Below are 18,781 nucleotides of genomic sequence, written 5' to 3'. Positions count from 1 at the left end.
TTTAGCCGTGTAATCTCACACAACAGTGCAGAGTGAGATCAGATGCCTGAACACATCAGTAGAATGTATAATTGCAAAAAATCCAGCATATTTTTTCACAAAAAAAGGTTTTTAATGATTGGGGGGAAAAAAGCACAGATAATTAAAGTACTTTGGAATACCACAACGGTTAAACACATTTAAAGTCCATAACTTATCTTGTGGCTAGCGCAGTATTAGTCTCCTTCAAGTCCCGCCTCAAGACCTTCCTCTTCGACCATGCCATCGGCCACCCCCCTTCCCCTCCCCTCCCTTACCCCCCAACCCCAGCTCAGGTCTGAAATGCTGAACACTGTCCAGCTCCTTGGGACATCCTCCTGACGTGAAAGGCGCTAAACAAATGTAATCTTGTTGTTGTTGTTATGGCAAAATTATCTGGACCTGTTGTACTTCCAACATATGCCAAAGTAAGACATGCAGATGGAATTCTCTGCCATTAACCACTGTTGTAGCAGAGACCATCAATTCTTTCAAAAGCGAATTAGATGCTTGGGGAAAAAAAGCGAGAATATTACTGGATGTGAGCATGAGAATGGGATTCGTCTAGATTGGTGGTGGCCAACTTATATTGTCAGGCAACAAAATACATTTTCTTGATTGAATATGTCTTGATTTATGCCATAAATCAAGAAATATTCAATCAAGAAAAAACTGGAAGCACAATAAGGATTGAACACAGATTTACGTAGACTCGTGCGAATGCTCGGGAGAGGGAGGTGCTTCTTGGCAGCCCCGGTGCCACTTCCGGCTCACGGTCCCCAAGGTTGGCCACCAGTGGTCTTCATTCGGAGAAAACTGCCAATTCACTACACGTTCTGTGAAGCACTTTGAGACATCTCTACAACATGACAAAGCGCTACATCAAATGCAAGGATTATTATTATTTAACAGTAAAATCTTATAAACTGCTTTGGGAGGTTCGACAATGGGGTAAAGCACTGTATCAATGCAAGAGTTTATTATTATTATATTTCTACTTTTTCTCATGCTTCTTTTGTCTCTTAAAATGCAGGTGGGTATAATTCTACACTATTCCACACTTTCCACCATCCTGTGGGTCGGTGTTACAGCAAGGAACATTTTCAAACAGTTGACAAGGAAAGCTAAAAGGTGCCAGGACCCTGACGAGCCCCCTCCTCCTCCCCGGCCAATGCTTAGGTGAGAAGCTTTATTCACCTTTTATGTTTCTAGGGTTAGCACATGGAAGTTTCAGCAAGTCCCACAAATTTTCAAATGGAAAATGAATATATTTCACTTTAGAGATTTCATTCAGAAATAAAGCATTTTGTTAAAAAAATCTTAAACTTAACCATTTGCTTCAGACCTATCATACCTAAATCACTTGGCGATCAGGTATAGTATTGTTTCATTTAATTTTGTAATTGTTACATTGTGGTTTTCCCAGAATTAAAGGGGAATTGGATATGATATGGTCATGTTCATTCATTTATTCTTTCTCAGAGACATTAAACTGCTGGTCAATCTGAGGAAGGGTCCAATGAAGTATCTCTCGACCTTATGTTTAATACCTAACTGTATTTAACACTGCAGTTCAGTGTTTTTTTAAACTAAATTTGTTAAGGAGTGGAAGCCACAGTGAAAGGCTGGAGTTTCTTCTGTTCAGTATGCTGTCTGATTCATTAGTAAGTAGTTATAGAATGTAGTGACGTGATTATACAGCGAATGCCAATTTCATGCTGGGTTTGGCACGCAACAGATTATTTGAAAAGTTTATATTGGTGTGCTATAAGACAGTTCTAACTGGTTTTGTTGTCGAAAAGCAGATATTGAGCAAATTAGAACACTTGGCATCAGGTTTTATTTCCTATTACAGCCAAGAATGTCAGCGTGGCTCAGTGGTAGCACTCTCGCCTCTGAGTAAGAAGGTTATAGGTTCAAATCCCACGTCGGAACTTGAACTCACATAGTTTAAGGTGACACTCCAATGCACAGTGGGGATGTGTTGCATGTGGGAGGTGTTGGTCCTTTGGATGAAATGTTAAACTGAGTTTCTGTCTGCCTGTTCAGGCGGAATTATTATTATTAAGAACCTGCATGCTTAAGAGATTAATCAGAACACCCACAGTTGCTATTACTGTAAAATACTGTAAAGAATTGAACAACAGTGGGGGAGAATCCCATTGATCAATGCTTGAGGATTGTAGCCTGGATTGTAAAACTCACTTTATAGGTCATTGTAAAAGCTACTTTAATTTGTCGAACTGTATTAGTTCATTAAATGGATGGAGGAATACAATTGGCTGAGGCACCTTTCATTAATATAAGTATCCAATTTCCTTTAGGAGAATCTTATTTCAAGACCAGGTTGATGAAATTACTGAAGTAGTGTCACAACAAAAAGTTCCACAGCAGTCAAATGAAATTTTTAAAATGAATTTTTTTTAAGACATGAAGGAATTTATAAAAAATGAACCAATACAATAACAACAACATTACATTTGCATAGCACCTTTCACATCGGGAGGTCGTTTCAAGGCGCTTAACCAATCTGGTACTTAAACACTTCAGCACCTGCCAGTCAAAAGGTAGATAAATCTGAAATATAAAATTTATAGAGAGAAATCAGTACATCTTGAAAGAGATTAAAACCTTGGATTGTGAGATATTAAGTACAAACTGGTTCTAAAGTACAGTCGGATGAATTTGTCATATGAAATGTTACATTTCTTGGGATTGTTTAAAAGTCATAATTTTGCAAATGATCTAGTGCCTCTAATATCAAACTGTTCCCAAAGCGCTTCACAAGCAATTGCTGTAAAGTCTAGTTACTGTGTATTTCTGGGCAACTGTACTGCTCTGGGCAGGCTGTACCTAGAATATTGCATAACAGTCCTGGTTACCATGACGTAAAGACCTACAGTAAGTACAGATGAGAGCATTGCGTACCTGCATCCCATTGCCTTATGATGCCTCACATCAGTGCTTCTTAGCACTGCAACATCCCTTTTTNATATTTAAAAAATCTAGCAATCAGAAAACAATTGTGTTTTATTTAGAAACTACATTTGCAGTTGTTTAATATCTTTCTCTTCACATTCACGCAGGTTCTATCTAATTGGAGGAGGAATTCCTATCATAGTTTGTGGCATCACAGCAGCAGCTAATATTAAAAATTATGGGAGTGAAGTAAATGCACCATAGTAAGTAAACTGCTTTCAACCTTCTTTGGATTTGTGATGAGAAATGACAGTCTGCGTGTAGATTTGTTGTCAGAAGACAACTATCCTGTTATGTGGTAAGACATGGTCATTGGAATATTTTTGTGTCTGTAAATAATGATATTGCTATGAAGTCTGTTATCTCCTGGAAACTGTCATTATTGCCCTGATAATACTGGGAAGAGGCAGCACATGACAGGGCTGTGGTTATAACACAAATCTTCTGATATTTTAGACCCTATAACTGAGGCATAATTAAATGCGTTGGTGTTGTGATATTAGGTGATTATGTAAACATTAACATTCCTTCCATCAAACATTGAACTAACTCAGTGAAGTCTCGAGTGCAAACCATTAACCCTTACTGTGCTGGCAACAAATAATCTTACCACTTGGGCTGCCAATTATGATCGGTCTCGATATGACTAAACATTGTCAGAGTTTGACCTGGTTTTTATACACTTATGCAATTGTGGAGTGGTGGGTGGGAGGGGGAGGGGTAGAAATTCAGCATTTGAAGTCACATTTAACAATGGATAGAATGGGTGAATTAGTTTATATTTGAGATAAAATTAAGCTAAAATAACAACAACTTGTATTTATATAGTGCCCTTCAAGCCTGATGTGGTCTTGGAGCGCTTTACAGTGGCAAATCCAATATCGAGCCAGGGGTAGGGGGAATGTGACCGTAGGCACAGTCAAAGAGGAATGTCTTCAAGCACAAACTGAAAATGAGGAGAAGGGGGGCAAGGTGAAGGGATTGATGAAGAGAGTTCCACAGCTTCGGGGCGTAGTGGCTAAAAGCATGGCCACCAATGGTAGGGCGGAGGGTCTGGGGTACAAAGAGGAGGCCAGAGTCAGTTGAGTGGAGGCAGTGGGTAGTGGTGTATGGAGAGAGCAAGTTGGAGAGATAGGGTGGGGCCATGGCATGAAGGAATTTAAATACAAGAGTGAGGATCTTGAAATTGATCCGCTCTGTGACAGGGAATCAGTGAAGTCTAACAAGGACTGGGTTATTGGAGGTACAGAGTTTAGTGAGTGAGAATGCGGGTGGAGGAGTTTTGAATTATTTTGAGTTTTGTGAATAGCGTAGCAGGGGAGACCAGTGAGGAAGGCATTTGAGTAGTGGAGATGGGAAGTGACGAAGGCGTGGACGAGGGTTTCAGCAGCTTTTGCAGTGAGGTACGATGGCAGCGGGCAATGTGGCAGAGGTGGAGGAAAGCGGTCCTGCCTAAGGCAATGTGGCGGAGAGTTGACAGGAGCCAAAGTATATGGCTTCCACCATGTCAACATTTAGCTGCAGTAAGTGTCTGCCCATCCAGGCTTGATGTCTGTCAGACAAGCTGACAGAACATCAGTGAACATCAGAGTTGCAGCTGGAGGAGAAGTAGATTTGTATGTCATCCGCATACATGTGGAGGTTTACCCCGTGTCTGCGGATGAAAAGACCAAGAGGGAACATTTAGATGAGGAGAAGAGGGGCAAGGATGGAGCCTTGGGTACCCTGCAGTTGACCTGGTGGGGGCGGGAGAAAAAAANCATTGGCCGAGATGTAGTGCTGGCAGTTCGTTAAGTAGGCTGTGTCAGCTCCTTTAAGAGCAATCCATTCAGTCCAATAGATTTGATGTTCAGGCTTGAGTGTTTCCGTAATATCTAATGTTAATATTGTACATTTATTTGTTTGTACAACAAAGTGTTGAGGATAAAGTTATGCTAAATGTGATGTATCGTTCATAACATCAACAAATTGCATTTATATAGCGCTTTTCATGTGGGGAGGACGTCCCAAGGTGCTAGACAGTCGCGGGTTTCCACTCGAGCTGGGGATTGGATTCGGGATGGCTAGGGGCTAAGGGGGCTGAGGTTAGGAAGATGCCCAAAGGTGCAGTCGAACAGGAAGATCTTGAGACAAACCTTGAAGAAGGCAAGAGAAGGGGTGAGGCAGAAGGACTTTGGGATGGAGTTTCAGAGAGTGGGGGCATAAAGGCTGAAGGTCCAACCTCTGATGGTGGGGCAGGCAGGGCAGGGGCGAGGGAAACAGGCAGAGCGAGGGAGTGGGCAGGTTGGTAATGTTTTAGAAGGCACAGAGGTAGGGTGGGGCAAGACTATGGAGGGATTTAAAAGTGAGGACAAGAATCTTGATCTCGATCCTCTGGGGCTTGGGGATCTTGGTGTACGAAATGTAAAGAGTGAGATGTATGGAATATATACAAATAGAAGTATATGGTGCAGATAAATATTTTCCATTGGATTTTTTTTAACTTACCTAACCACACTAAGTGTTCTTGCCTTTGGCCACTCAACATTGATATGTGAAACCATTCCTAAAATATTACATTTCTGCTTACTACTTTCGAAGTCTCAACCATCTTCAATAATATTTATATAGAGTACTTGCATCATCTAGTGGTGGTGGAAATGTAATGCACAGACTTTTTTTTAATTTACTAATGGGGTTTCTGATTGCCTTGCCTTGCAATTCTCTTGCACCCACTGACATTCTACATTAATGGGAAAGATTTCCACCCAAACACTTAATTTACTGAAAGAGCTAACTTACTGTTGAACGTTTGATGAGGTTTAACAAACCCTTTGAATATTCGATGAATGGCAGAAATTTTAACCCAGTACTAACATTTTTCTTTTAATGTATTCTGTCTGATCATGTGCAAAGTACTGTATTTTTTCAAATCAATGTTTTAATTCTGAATATATTTTAACAAATAGAATTATTGGAAAATATAAGCAATTTGCTTACAGAGAATATTTACACTACAGCACTATATATTTGTAAATTCTATTTTTTCTAAAGTTGCATTTTTAACAAATGTAGATGTCAAGTGATAAAACATTAAGAATATTTTTTAAAAAATCACATTGGGCGTTTGACCACAGTTTGATTGATAAGATTAGTATCCAATAGTTCATATGATTTTTGGTTTAGCAGTTTCAGTATGTTATCTTCGCCGATGGGGGTAAGAGCGAAATTACTTGGGGTCATTGTCTCTTAAGAATTCATAGTATCGATCTTCCACTCAGCTGGAATTTGATACTCTTGGCTTGTATTCAAAGAATGATGATGATTGTTCCTTCTGCAGGAAAATCACCCTATGTAGGTTGTATTTTCATTGTTCTGTTTCATAAGTAAATTGGTGATATACTGTACTTTGGATGCATTTTGTTTTTGTCCAGCAGTTAGCAAACATTTCATCAATACAATTACAAACATTTATGTAGCAGTGATCATTACGTCGTACTGTATCAGACAGAAATAGACTCACTTCCCTTAAACTACAATTGCCCAAGACAAAAGACTCAGTTACAGTTTTTGCATGTGTTCAAGTGTTAATAACTTCCAAATGTTTCACGTAATAGCGCAATGCCTTTTAATTCCTGTGTGAACGTTTTGCAAGTTGTTATTTTTTGGCAAGCACATCAAACACAAATTTTGTTTAGTTACCAGAAGGAATAAAACACACTGTTGATAATAAATAATGTAATAATCCTTGCTTTTGATAAAGTGCCTTTCATGTCCGGAGAATGTCTCAAACTGTTTCACAGAATTCACTGTAAAATGTAGTGATTGTATTTTTAGACAAACACGGCAGCCAATTTGCACACAACAATGTTCCATAATCAGCCATAAAGTGAAAGGCCATTTTTTATTTGGAATTTCAGCCTAGATTATAGGAGTTCAAAGTCCCAATGTGATTCTTGAACTCAAACCCTTTTGACTGGTTGGTGAGAGTGCTACCAGCTGAGCTGAAATATTTCCTATTTCCAAACCACCAAAAGATCTTTCTTCACTTTATCTGATATTCAAAAATGTTTCAACAATTACAATATATCAAAAATATAGAGTAGTTAAGAAGTGCGTTGATTAAACAGGCCTTTTTTAAAACAAATACAAATTATTGGAACTTAAAGGAAAGGTGATGGCACTGACAGCATCAGCATCCAAGGCTGTACTTTCCACCTCTCAAAGCCAGTCAGGAACCTCGGTGTTCTCTTCGACCCTGAGCTGTCCTTTCACCCTCATATCTGCGCCACAACTGGCACCGCCTTCCACCACCTCCGGAATGTCGCCAGACTACGGCACTACCTCACCCCTCACGCTGCTGAAACTGGTCCACGCCTTTATCACCTCAAGGCTGGACTATGGGAACTCTCTCCTCGCCGGCCTTCCCGGCACCTCCCTCCACAAGCTGCAGGTCATTCAGAACTCTGCAGCTCGTGTACTGTCCTGCACCAGGCTTCGGGACCACATCACTCCCACCCTCGCTCGCCTCCACTGGCTCCCCATCCCCCAGAGGATCGAATTCAAGATCCTCATCCTCACCTACAAGGCCATTCACGGCCTTGCCCCTCCTACCTCTCTGACCTACTATCCCCCTACCTACCTGCCCGTACCCTCCGTTCCTCTGGCTCCGGTCTGCTCCACATCCCCCGCCCCAACCGCCCTACCATCGGTGGACGGGCCTTCAGCCTCTCAGCCCCGAGGCTCTGGAACTCTATCCCCCAGTGCCTTCGCCGCCTCCTCCCTTTCCTCCTTCAAGGCCGGTCTCAAGACCTTTCTCTTTAACCGTGCCTTCAGCTCCCCTCTCGACTCTCTACCCCTTCCTCGCTCCCTTCCTTCCCTCCCCTCACCCTGACCATTTCCCCCCTGCTCGGGTCCTGACCCAACTGTACAGCGCCTTGGGACGTCCTCCCGACGTGAAAAGCGCTCAATAAATGGAATCTTGTTGTTGTTGTTGTATGGCCATGGTGGACTGGGAATACGGGAAATTTCTGAGTGCCCCCTCGCAGGAATTCATCACCCCCTCAAAATGCAGTCGTGCCTCCAGCCGCTAGACAGGAGTGCACAGCATGAACGGTGGCCACAGTGTAGCTGTTTGTGTGCAGTCGAGAATTGGAAACTGAAAGATCCTCGCTATTGCCAACAGGCAGGTGAAGAGTGAGGGGTGTGGGGAGGAAATACTTCTCTGATTTTTTTTATTTTTCGCCCAACGAATCGATGCCCCCAGTTTACGTGACAATCCCGAGCCCTTTCAGGGAGTCACTGTGTTTCACCAACCAAAGTCTGATTTTACTGAGTTGAATTTCAACAGCATTATTGGATTTATCCAGCTTTGACAAAAGTCAGCAGAAGGAGATATTTGTAGTATTTGGCAAAGCATCCCTTTGTGAGTCACTCCACAGCAGAAAGATTTGCCCAGGCGCTTTCATCTGACTGTTGTAGATAAAGTACAAATTATGCTTCATCCCATATAAATCACATGTTGGCAGATTAATACTGAACTGTTTATACCAGATGTGTAATGCTTTAGAATTCAGCTAGCAAAAAATCTATTTTAATTTTTTTTGTATTTTTTTTTCAGTTGTTGGATGGCTTGGGAACCAAGTTTAGGAGCATTCTATGGGCCTGTGGGCTTTATCTTCTTTGTGAACTGCATCTACTTCCTTAGCATTTTTGTGCAGCATAAACAGCATCCAGAACGTAAATATGAGCTAAAGGAAACGACAGAAGAACAGCAACGTTTGGCAAGCATCGAACATGGCGATTCGCATTTAAATGATTCAATGTCTACATCGCAAGCAAACTGTTCAGTGGTTTCATCCTCTGCACTGGAGAATGAGCACACGTTTCAAGCTCAGTTGATTGGTGCAAGTCTAGCATTATTTATGTATGCTGTGCTCTGGGTATCTGGGGCTCTTGCAGTTTCACAATATTATCCTCTGGATCTTATTTTTAGCTGTCTCTTTGGGGCGACAGCTTTGAGTCTAGGTGCTTTCCTTGTGCTTCACCATTGCATTGGCAGAGAAGATGTAAGACGATGTTGGATGGCTACTTGCTGTCCAGGAAGGAGCACCTATTCTATGCAGGTGAATGTTCAACCTCCAGGTGCCAGTCTTACCAACGGAGAGGCTCCAAAATTTGCAAACAGTAGTGGAGAATCCTCCACTACCAACAAGACTGCATCCAGCAACAACAAACTTTCCCAGGGATGTAAACTGACTAACCTTCACGCTGCAGCAGTGCAGAATCAGATCAATCCTGTGGCTAGCAACATATCTACACAGCTCGACAACAGCCTTACAGAGCATTCAATGGACAATGACCTGAAAATGCACGTAGCTCCTGTGGAAGTGGCGTACCGTCCCAATGGACAAGTGAACAGGCACCATAAAAACCGGACTAGGGCACACCAAGCTCATCGACACAGCAGACTCGCAGTGTTAAGAGAGTATGCGTATGATGTTCCTACAAGTGTAGAGGGAAGTGTGCATAATGGCCAACCAAAGAGTAGGCACAGCAACCATGAGAGTCACCATGGCAGTAGACGGTCTCGCTCTGCTTTGAGGGAGCGCCATTACAGCCACAGCCAACTTGACAACAGTGATGTCAGCTACACACTGACGCATTGTAATCGAAATGTAGAGAAGGACGGGGTCAGTAGCAGTAAAGACAGTTTACAGCAGCCTATAATGGTTGAACTTGAGAACCAGAAATCGTACGGTCTTAATTTGGCCACTCAGAATGGACTGCTGAAAGGCAGCAGCCAAGATGCACCCTTGCTCAATGCAGACAGCACTGGAAACATCAGAACTGGGTTTTGGAGAAACGAAACTACTGTGTAGTTTACAAAGTCTCCCAATTTTTTTAAAAAAACATATCAAACTGTGAGGTACATTCTTTTGAACTGTTAAAATTATTGTTGTAAAAATGTTTACAAAATAACATTCTACATTGTAAAATGAATACAGAAGGTACGGTCTGATTTCTGATACGTGAAGCTATAATTTTTTTAAATTTTCTGTACATATCTTTTTAAGTGATCCAAACTCATATTAATCCTTTGTGTAAAGAGACATAGAGAACAATGCCACAATTTCTATTTTTATAGCATTTAGTTCTGTTGTATTATGCAGTACTGGATGTTTTTTTAAGCTTTATACATAAAACTGCATGAATAGTGAAGCTCAGAAACACTGCCTAATATCCATCTTCTGGGTCTGTAATTTTGCTACATAATAAAATGTTTGTCTTGTAACAAGTATTACAGCATGTTTGAAAACAATCAGTGTGATCCGCTATAGCTTTTTAGTCCATTGTAATATTATAGATATATTTTGGTATATGTACTGAACATATTTTCTAAAAAGTGTACCTGGTTGAACCATTGCTCAATAGGAAGGAATGTGTGTCCAAGCTGTGGGCATGGAGATGGAGGCAATATTCTCACACATTTCATGCTGAGCTGTGTTGCCTACTAGGAAGCCCACCAGGAGTTCCTGGTACCTGCCATCCATCTAGTAGTGATACAAATCCAGGCTTGTTGGATGTTAAGTGACTGTTGTTCTGGGGGATCGAGATAAATGGGGTCTCCTTGGAGCTAAACTGATTCCAAGATGACATGCTTTGTAACAGAATTCAGAATCAAGCCAACCCTCTGTGGTGGTCTCAGTAATTCACTTCCTGAGTCAGGGAGCTGCTGATGACAGCCCAGCCAGCCTGGCAGGACTTGGAAAGGCAGACCAGTCCCTGAGGACAGGGACTCTTCTCACCCTGCACCTGTTGACAAGGGAAGGCAGACTGAGTCAGATCCTGGAGGAGAGGCTTAAAGGAGATTTTGGAAAAAAATAAAAATGTGCATTAAGTGGAGGACAGAGTCTGGCTTGGGTGAGATGTTTCCTTCTGACCAAAAAGCTTGGTTGAGGAAGTGGAAGCAAGTGTTTATAGAATCCACATTTAAAAATAGAGCCTGGGAACATCAATTATGGAACGTGGGATGATAAACGCAAAGTACAGTATAGAGAGTTCCCTGGAGACAGTTTTTCTTACATTTTAAGCTCACATTATGTAACATGGACAAAAGTGGATACTACAGTAATAAAACATCAGAACAACGTTATAATTGTGATTTTAACTTTAATCAATTAATCCAAATACAAAACTACTTAAAATATTTTATAAATTCAACTTGCTCTGTCACTGATTATACTTCTAGTTTCTCTTCTTCCCCGTTCTCAGCATCATATATTCTTTATATTTATGTTATTTTCTATTTTACATGGGCCTTCCAGCAGGGGTCTCTGGATATGATACAGGAGCTGGAACCTTGGCTGTTTCGCCCCCTCCACACCCCCAACCCAGGGAGCTCAGGCAAAATTAGATTTTGTTTTCCCCATCCAGCTATCAAAAGGGATGATCCTCCTATCATGGGATCCAGGTAACCTTCCTATTCGAGGCTAAAAGAAGTAGTTAAGGAGCAATGCGGTTTGACCTCTGCAGTATAAACATTGTGAGTGTGTATCACACAGAGATCACTCATGTAATACGTTGAAAGCTCCCAGGCTGCCTGATTGCTGGCTTCATATCTTTTAATTTAATATTATTAAAGAGTCAATTGCATCCTGGGGCTGATTAATATTAAAAAAAAAGATTCTCTCAATCAGCCACTGGTTTTCTGTAGCTTTGAGATGATGTCGATCTAAAATTATAAATCCAGTTATTCTGTTCACTCCACAACAATATACTGCTTGGAGCAATGTGGCTTTGATGCCACTAACACAAACGCACAGCATAAATTATTCGCAGAGAGCTCCAAGCGCTGGATTTATTTTCATTGGAAAAAGCAATACTGAAGGTGATATGACCAATGATTTTAAAATCCAAAAGAGCCATAGATATGAGTACATAAACCATGTTCTCTGCACAGAGTGTCAGGAGCCAGGAAGTTGTGACTCACACATAGCACTGGAAATGTACTTGGGGGCTCATCTATAGGTTCATCGCTGCTTGTTACACAGCCTATCTCAGCAGATTAAGTAGCCCTGTAATTAGAATCATAGATATTACTGCACCAATCCTTCCACTCAATGACCTTGTGCCGTTATTAGTTCCACCCCCAGAGTTAACTACTCTATGCCAATTCTCTGCTCCCACTACATACTCTTTCATAGTTTTCATCTTCAAATGTTTCTCCAATTCCGTTTTCAATGATACGACCTTAGCCACCACAACCAGCTTTGGCAAAGCAGTTCATGCTCTAATTAAACTCTGCATGAAAATGTTCCTTCTCACCTCCCCCTTTCAGTAACATTCCTGATCTTATGCCCTGTTACCAATTCACTAAACAGTAGTAATAATTGATCCTCTATTGGATCCTCTCTTAACCTTCAAAAGTGGGTAGGTTATGATTTTATAAGCTCAATGGCATTTTCGTGTGATTTCTTAAATTTTTTTATCAGTTGAATGGGAAGTATCTATAACCTCATTTTTGCTTTGTACATCAATTTCACTGATGGACAGGTGAGAAGAATATCTTAGTGAGGATTCCAAAGTAGTAATGCCAGTTGAATTCCTTTTCTGTTTGAGTTTTGAAAGCTACATGAAACAGAAATATGTGTCTTATGTCTGTATGAGCTGAGAGTCCATGCTTGTGTTGTGATAGGTTGCTGAGTCTCAGTTTGGCGCAGTGCATATCCTTGCTGAATCTTCTTCGATGACAAGCATTAACCTCACTCTCTGGTATTACTTCCCTGTCTAGCTCTGGTGTTCCTTCTTGGACTGATGGGGTCTGTGGTTCCTCTTTGCTTGGGAGTCAGGAAAGCTTCTGGTTTTGGAGGATCCCTCAATGTCATCTTGGTAATGCTGACTATACTCTCTGAGGGGAGAGGTAAGCCGGATAACCTTGGATAACCTTGGAGCTTGGATAACCTTGGAGCTGAGCTGCGTCTAAAGGGACTGGTTCCTGAGCTGGCTGATCAGCAGTACTCCAGGGCAATGTTGATGACAGCCCAGCCAATCTAAAGGGTTAGTGCCTTGCTGACAACTGGTGGGAAGTTTGCCAGACAACAACAACTTGAACTTACATAGCAACCTCCACCCTGGGCAGTGTCTCAGAGCGCTTGAGCGCCATTGCTTACCATAATGGCAAGATAATGCATTTTTAGCAGTACCCCCAAACACACTCTGGGGTCCCTAAACCTTGGTTTTTGCCAACCTGTACCAACTACTAACAAAATTAGGTGAAGCAGGATGTGTCCCTCCAGTGAGAAAGTGCATACTCCATTCCAGACATAGGGAAATTTCCATGTGGAAGCAGCATGCATATGTGAAACTTTGACTGGTTTGGTTACTCTTAAACATGGTAATGGATTTCTACATGTGTCAGATACCCAACTGAATCCCCAAAAATTGTCATGCTGAGTCAGCAATCTCACCACTTTAGGCCTGACCTGCTATGGCTTTCTGTAGCTTTGTTGCTGTGATGTCTGTGATACTTGCAGCAGCGAAAATGCAGGAAGACACAGCAAGTTTCTATGAAGCATTCACTCCTCACACTTCTAATTGCATCTTTTTGTCTCAGTACAATACAAAAGGTACTGTCCAAAACATCTTCAACTGCTGTAATTTTTTTAAAAAAACATGCAGCATAACAATTATTGAAGGTAGATTATGAGGAAGAAACTTAAATAATTTCTTGGCATATTGCTGAATGTAGCCAACTCCTTCAAGTAATGAAAATCCCACTTTACAATTATCCCTGGGAGAGCATATATTAATTGTAAACCTTGTTTATGTATTTTCTTACAGATTTGTGCTTCATGATCACTACGTGCAAGACTTTTTTTGTCTGTATTTGTTGATCTGATTCAGGTTTAATTACTTTTAATGGAATTTGAAATAATTTTTGGTAATAATATTCTTTGCATTTGATATAGCGCCTTATCTCATCTTCGAGATGTCTCGAAGCACTTCACAGAACATACTGTAAAGTGAATTGATGTAACTACATTGGTAGTTACAGTCACCTGGCTCTACCCACGAAGCTGCACTACTTCTGGATTTGCAGCATGCACCTTTCTTTCCTCGGGCACAACAGACATGGTGACTGCTCCATTAATATGGTTTGTTTTGCAAATTAAATGTTCTAAGCTATTAGTCTCTGTTGATTCGATCCGCATTTCTTATGCCAAGCAGACTGTGTTTGATTAGAGATTGCAGCGTATTTGCTTTTAGCTCCGATCGTTAAATGCTATCCTGAGTTACATCAAGATGGCCAGAAGGAGCACTTTAATTATAAAGTGAGAAATATTAGAATTATTATTGAAAAATGCCTCTGGATCTATAATAGTACATTGAAAGATTGTGATAAATTCATTAATTCAGTCTTATCTTTAGGAATCCTGTAGCTCAGTGGTTAAAGCACTCGTCTCGGAGTAAGACACCTCAATTCGATTCCCACCAGGGCGAAACCTTGGGCAAGGTTCCTTACTCCACACGCCTGATAATAATCCCTCAAGAAAAAAATAATAATAATTTGGTCACTCAATCCACGACTGTTTGTGGGACACTGCTGTGGAGTCCTGTAGCTCAGTGGTTAAAGCACTCGCTTTGCAAGCGAGAGACCTGAGTTCAATTCCAGGCACGGCGAAACCTTGGGCAAGTTTCCTTACTCCACACGCCTAATAATAATCCCTCCAAAACCCAAAACAATAATAAATTGGTCATTTTCAATCTACGACTGCTTGTGGGACACTGCTGTGCGCAATTGGCTGCCGCGTTCGCCCACAAATATACAGTCAATTCACTTGACAGTGTGTTCTGTGAAGCGCTTTGGGACATCCTCCCGACGTGAAAAGCACTATATCAATTGCAAGGATTATTATTATTATTAAAATACACACAACCAAGTTTTTCAGGATATCTCATAAAGCTCTTCGAGTTGGCTTCAACGTTATGTCCCCTTCACAACATGCCAACAACATCTGACATTTATATAGCGCCCTTCACACGAATAGTGTCTCGGAGCGCTTAACAGTGACAAAGCTTATCACGCAGCCACGGAGAGAGGGGAGATGACCATAAGCAGAATCAAAGCAGAAGGTCTTTAGATGCAATCTTTTCACATCACATAGCGCTTTTCACATCTTCTAGACATTTCAAAGCGCTTCACAGAATATACTGTAAAGTGAATTGACTGTATATTTATGGGCTAAAACGTAGCAGCCAATTGTACACAGCAGTGTCCCAACAAACAGTGACCAAATTTTTTTTTGAGGGATTATTATCCCTGAAAAGGCGATCTACCAATCAACTAACAACCTGGTTTCTATTTACTGCTAGGTAAACAGGCGTGTGGAGTAAGGAAACTTGTCCAACATTTTGCCCTGCAGGGAATCGAACCCAGGTCTCTCACTTGTGAGGCGAGTGCTCTAACCACTGAGCTTCAGGACTCCAATAAGTGACTGAAGGCACGGCTGCTTTTGGTGGATTGGAAGGGATGAGGGACTGAACAAGGTCAGAACCAGCTGGGAAAAAGTGGCAAGTATAAATTAGATTTATATAGCGCCTTTCACGTCGGGGGAAGTCCCAAAGCGCTGATACATTTGTATAGCATCTTTCACATTGGGAGGACATCCCAAGGTGTTGGACAGTCAGTGTTTCGGACCCGAGCTGGGAGTTGGGATCAGGGAGGGTGACTTCCGTGAGTAGGAGGCGGTTAAGAGAGATGAAGCAATAGTCCAAGATGGCTTTGTCAGTGTTGGTGTTGTCAGAGATGGTGAAGATAATACAATACCATCAAGCAGAGCCGGCAATGCATCCTGGTTGCAGTGGCAGCAATCGTTCATTATTTCTCCCCAATGTGCATACTTAAGAATGCTACTGATCAACACTGACAATTATATTTGCAATCCAGCATAGAAAGTATAATTGATTTTCATACAATTTCAAATGTCCTAATTAATAATCAACCATGAAAGCCATTAACTTAATTTTGTGTGAATATTAAAAACATGATTACAGATGTACCCTAAACATCTAGTGTTTTTATGCAGTGATAGTTGCATTAATGCTTCTCTGATATCTGGTGGTCAAACTAATTAAGCTTTGGTTAGACTATGTCATGGTGATAGTAACCACCCTGGTGAAACTGTGGCACTGAACTAACTGCATAAGTTATTTCACTGCTCTTTTATAATGCTTGTATGTTTAAGGAATGATGCACAAGTCACGAGAGTTCGGATCAAGAAGGCCCATCTGAACTCATCCTTCCTTCCATCCTCCCATCACAGCATCAAAATGATTTTTTTTAATATGAGTCGAGTGTTTTGTCCTCAACCACCATTTCTGGAAACTTATTTGTACTGTTACATACCCTCTGAAATACTGAGCAAAATCTTTGACAATAACATCAGATTCCTCTAAGTAAAAGACTTTTGAATCACAAATGAAGTTACTAAAATAGATCAAATTGTTGCTTTTCATGTAAAAATGGAATTGTTTCACCTTTGAGAACAACTTGTTTATGGTAAGTTGTTGCATTTTGGCATTGTAACTGCTGGTATGAAGAACATTCAGGAGTTGTTGGAACTGTGATATATACCAAAAGGTTTCTAATTATAGGGTTATGTCTAAGTAGTGAGCAGCAAACAACAAATGCTTTATCCATGTATTTTGCTGAATTGAACTGCTTTAGGTATTTTCTATTGTGAATCTAAACAAAAAAGTACCAAAAATTCTCATGTTCTCAGACTTTAAGACCATTGTCCTAAAATGTATGATTGTGAGAAATTTTGAAAAAGTCTTAAATTCAATTTGTTTACACTTCCAAAAAGAACTGTAAAAAATTAGCTTACAAAATCACAACTGAGTTTAAGTTGGTATGGAAAGTCTTAAAAGTCTGTAATCTTGGTCTTCAGTTTCAGGCTTCAAATGTTCTGGGAGGAATTTAAATGTATAAGAGGTAAAAGGAAAGGAGAATTGGTACTTTTTAAACTTAAAGGGACAACATTTACCTAAATAATGATAACTTATCTCAGTGATCTCTATTGTCAAAATATGTTTGACCTATTAATGAAGAATAATCCTTGCACTTGATATAGCACCTTTGATGTCGGAAGGACGTCTCAAAGTGCTTCACATGATTTCCTGTAAAGTATAGTGTGTATTTTATGGGCAAATGCAAAACTTGTGTTTTGGAGAAGAGTGTAATACATCTGTCACTGAATACTCATCTGAAAGTGTTGGTTACATAATCGCATCAACATGTCTCAATTCTCTGCTTCATACAGTGGTAGAGCCCCAGGCAGAATTGGTTGTATATTCTTATTCTGTTCAATGACTAAGTGCATCATTACCTTTTTAGATAATTGTTAAGAGTTCTCCATGTTTATCTCATTGACTTTCTCATTTAGATAATCACCATCATGTTAGTAGGGAGAGAAGCCCTAATGACAACTTTATTTTTTAAAAAACAAGAAACTATTCATTGGATTCTGCACCAGTATCAGGGCCTCTGTGGCATGACCTCACTGAGGAGAAGGATGTAGAGGGATTCTTGTCATTTTGCCCCTGCTGTTCACCCACTCGGGCCTTCTGATTTCTGGAGATATTATCAAACTCGTACATAAAAGCTTCATCGAACTACAGAATTACTGAAAACAGCAACAAAGAAATGGTGAAAAATGGCCAAAAAAATTGGGTGCTGAACTGACCCGTTTCTATGGTCGATGATGGAAGAAAAAGGACTGAGAGTGCGCAATGCAAGGTTCCTAAAAAATAAATGAATTTAATGACTCTAGGACTGTTGGCCAGGACAAAGGGAGAATCTCACATTTCTCGAATAGTACAACAGAATGGTTAAACAATTAAACCATTTGTATGAGCAAGTTGATGAATAAGCGGTTCCCAATTGTATCAAAATTGATACCGGAAGGTTTCACAGCGATTTTTCAATCTCAACATGTTTAATTTGTGAAGAGAATGTTCTTGTGGATTGTATTGTGGAGATAAATGTCTCTTTATAGGCCCCAATATGCTTGCTGTCAGTCATGTCATTCTAGTTGATGAGATTCAATGAACACAATAAAAGGTATTATGAATTGACACCAAAAGGTCACTTATTTCCTGCACTAGCAATGCCACCCTATTCCAGCTAAGGTAATATTTTATTTACTTCCACATAGAAAGGAAGAGAGGTAAGGCTGTAGACTGTAGCTATTTATTCTTCTATATCTCCATTTAAAGATCAGCTTTCAAAGATCTTCTCATTAAAACTAATGCTCACGGCACTGGAGAGGCTAGTGCTAACCCTTAACATTGATACCAGGACCTGGGATGTCAGCAAGCCACAATAAACTCTAATTACTGTCAACTTAAATGTGCAAGAAGTTGCAGTCTGACTGCAAATGCTTGCAATAAATTCTGAGCTGGAGCAAATGCCAGGATTATCCAGATGCAACTTTCAAAATTTATTATTAATACAGATTGTAACAAAAGGTTCCAAATAGGTTCCAAAAAAGCCACAGATTAAATGACTGCTCACTTATGGATTTGTACACGTAGGTCAGATTCATATCTTCAGTGCAAGTACTGAATCCCTCCAACTACTGTTAATGGAAAACTAAAACTCATCCAACCTAAATTGTTTAAGGAAGGCAGATTTTCTCATGGAGGAAGCATTTTGTATAGAAAACACTAAGCTTTAGGAACATCAGTTTACACATAATACAGTAATAAAACAATTTCTGTTATTTAAGTAAATTTTTATTAT

At 40.4% G+C, this 18,781-nt stretch overlaps 1 protein-coding gene across 1 annotated transcript in view; it reads left to right on the top strand.

The window, feature by feature from the left end:
* adgra3 (adhesion G protein-coupled receptor A3) overlaps positions 1-10,270 on the top strand; it is a 106,565-nt gene extending 96,295 nt beyond the window's left edge. The window contains exons 18-20 of the mRNA XM_042340991.1: positions 1,052-1,197; positions 3,105-3,200; positions 8,597-10,270. Of these exons, the coding sequence (XP_042196925.1) occupies positions 1,052-1,197; positions 3,105-3,200; positions 8,597-9,857 (1,503 nt within the window). The 3' untranslated portion in view covers positions 9,858-10,270. The remainder of the gene's footprint in view (positions 1-1,051; positions 1,198-3,104; positions 3,201-8,596) is intronic.
* The last annotated feature ends 8,511 nt before the right edge of the window (positions 10,271-18,781 follow it).

Source organism: Callorhinchus milii, unplaced genomic scaffold, assembly GCF_018977255.1.
Source record: "Callorhinchus milii isolate IMCB2004 unplaced genomic scaffold, IMCB_Cmil_1.0 Scaffold1, whole genome shotgun sequence".
Taxonomy (NCBI): Eukaryota; Metazoa; Chordata; class Chondrichthyes; order Chimaeriformes; family Callorhinchidae; genus Callorhinchus; species Callorhinchus milii.
This window is presented reverse-complemented; position numbering and strand designations above follow the sequence as displayed.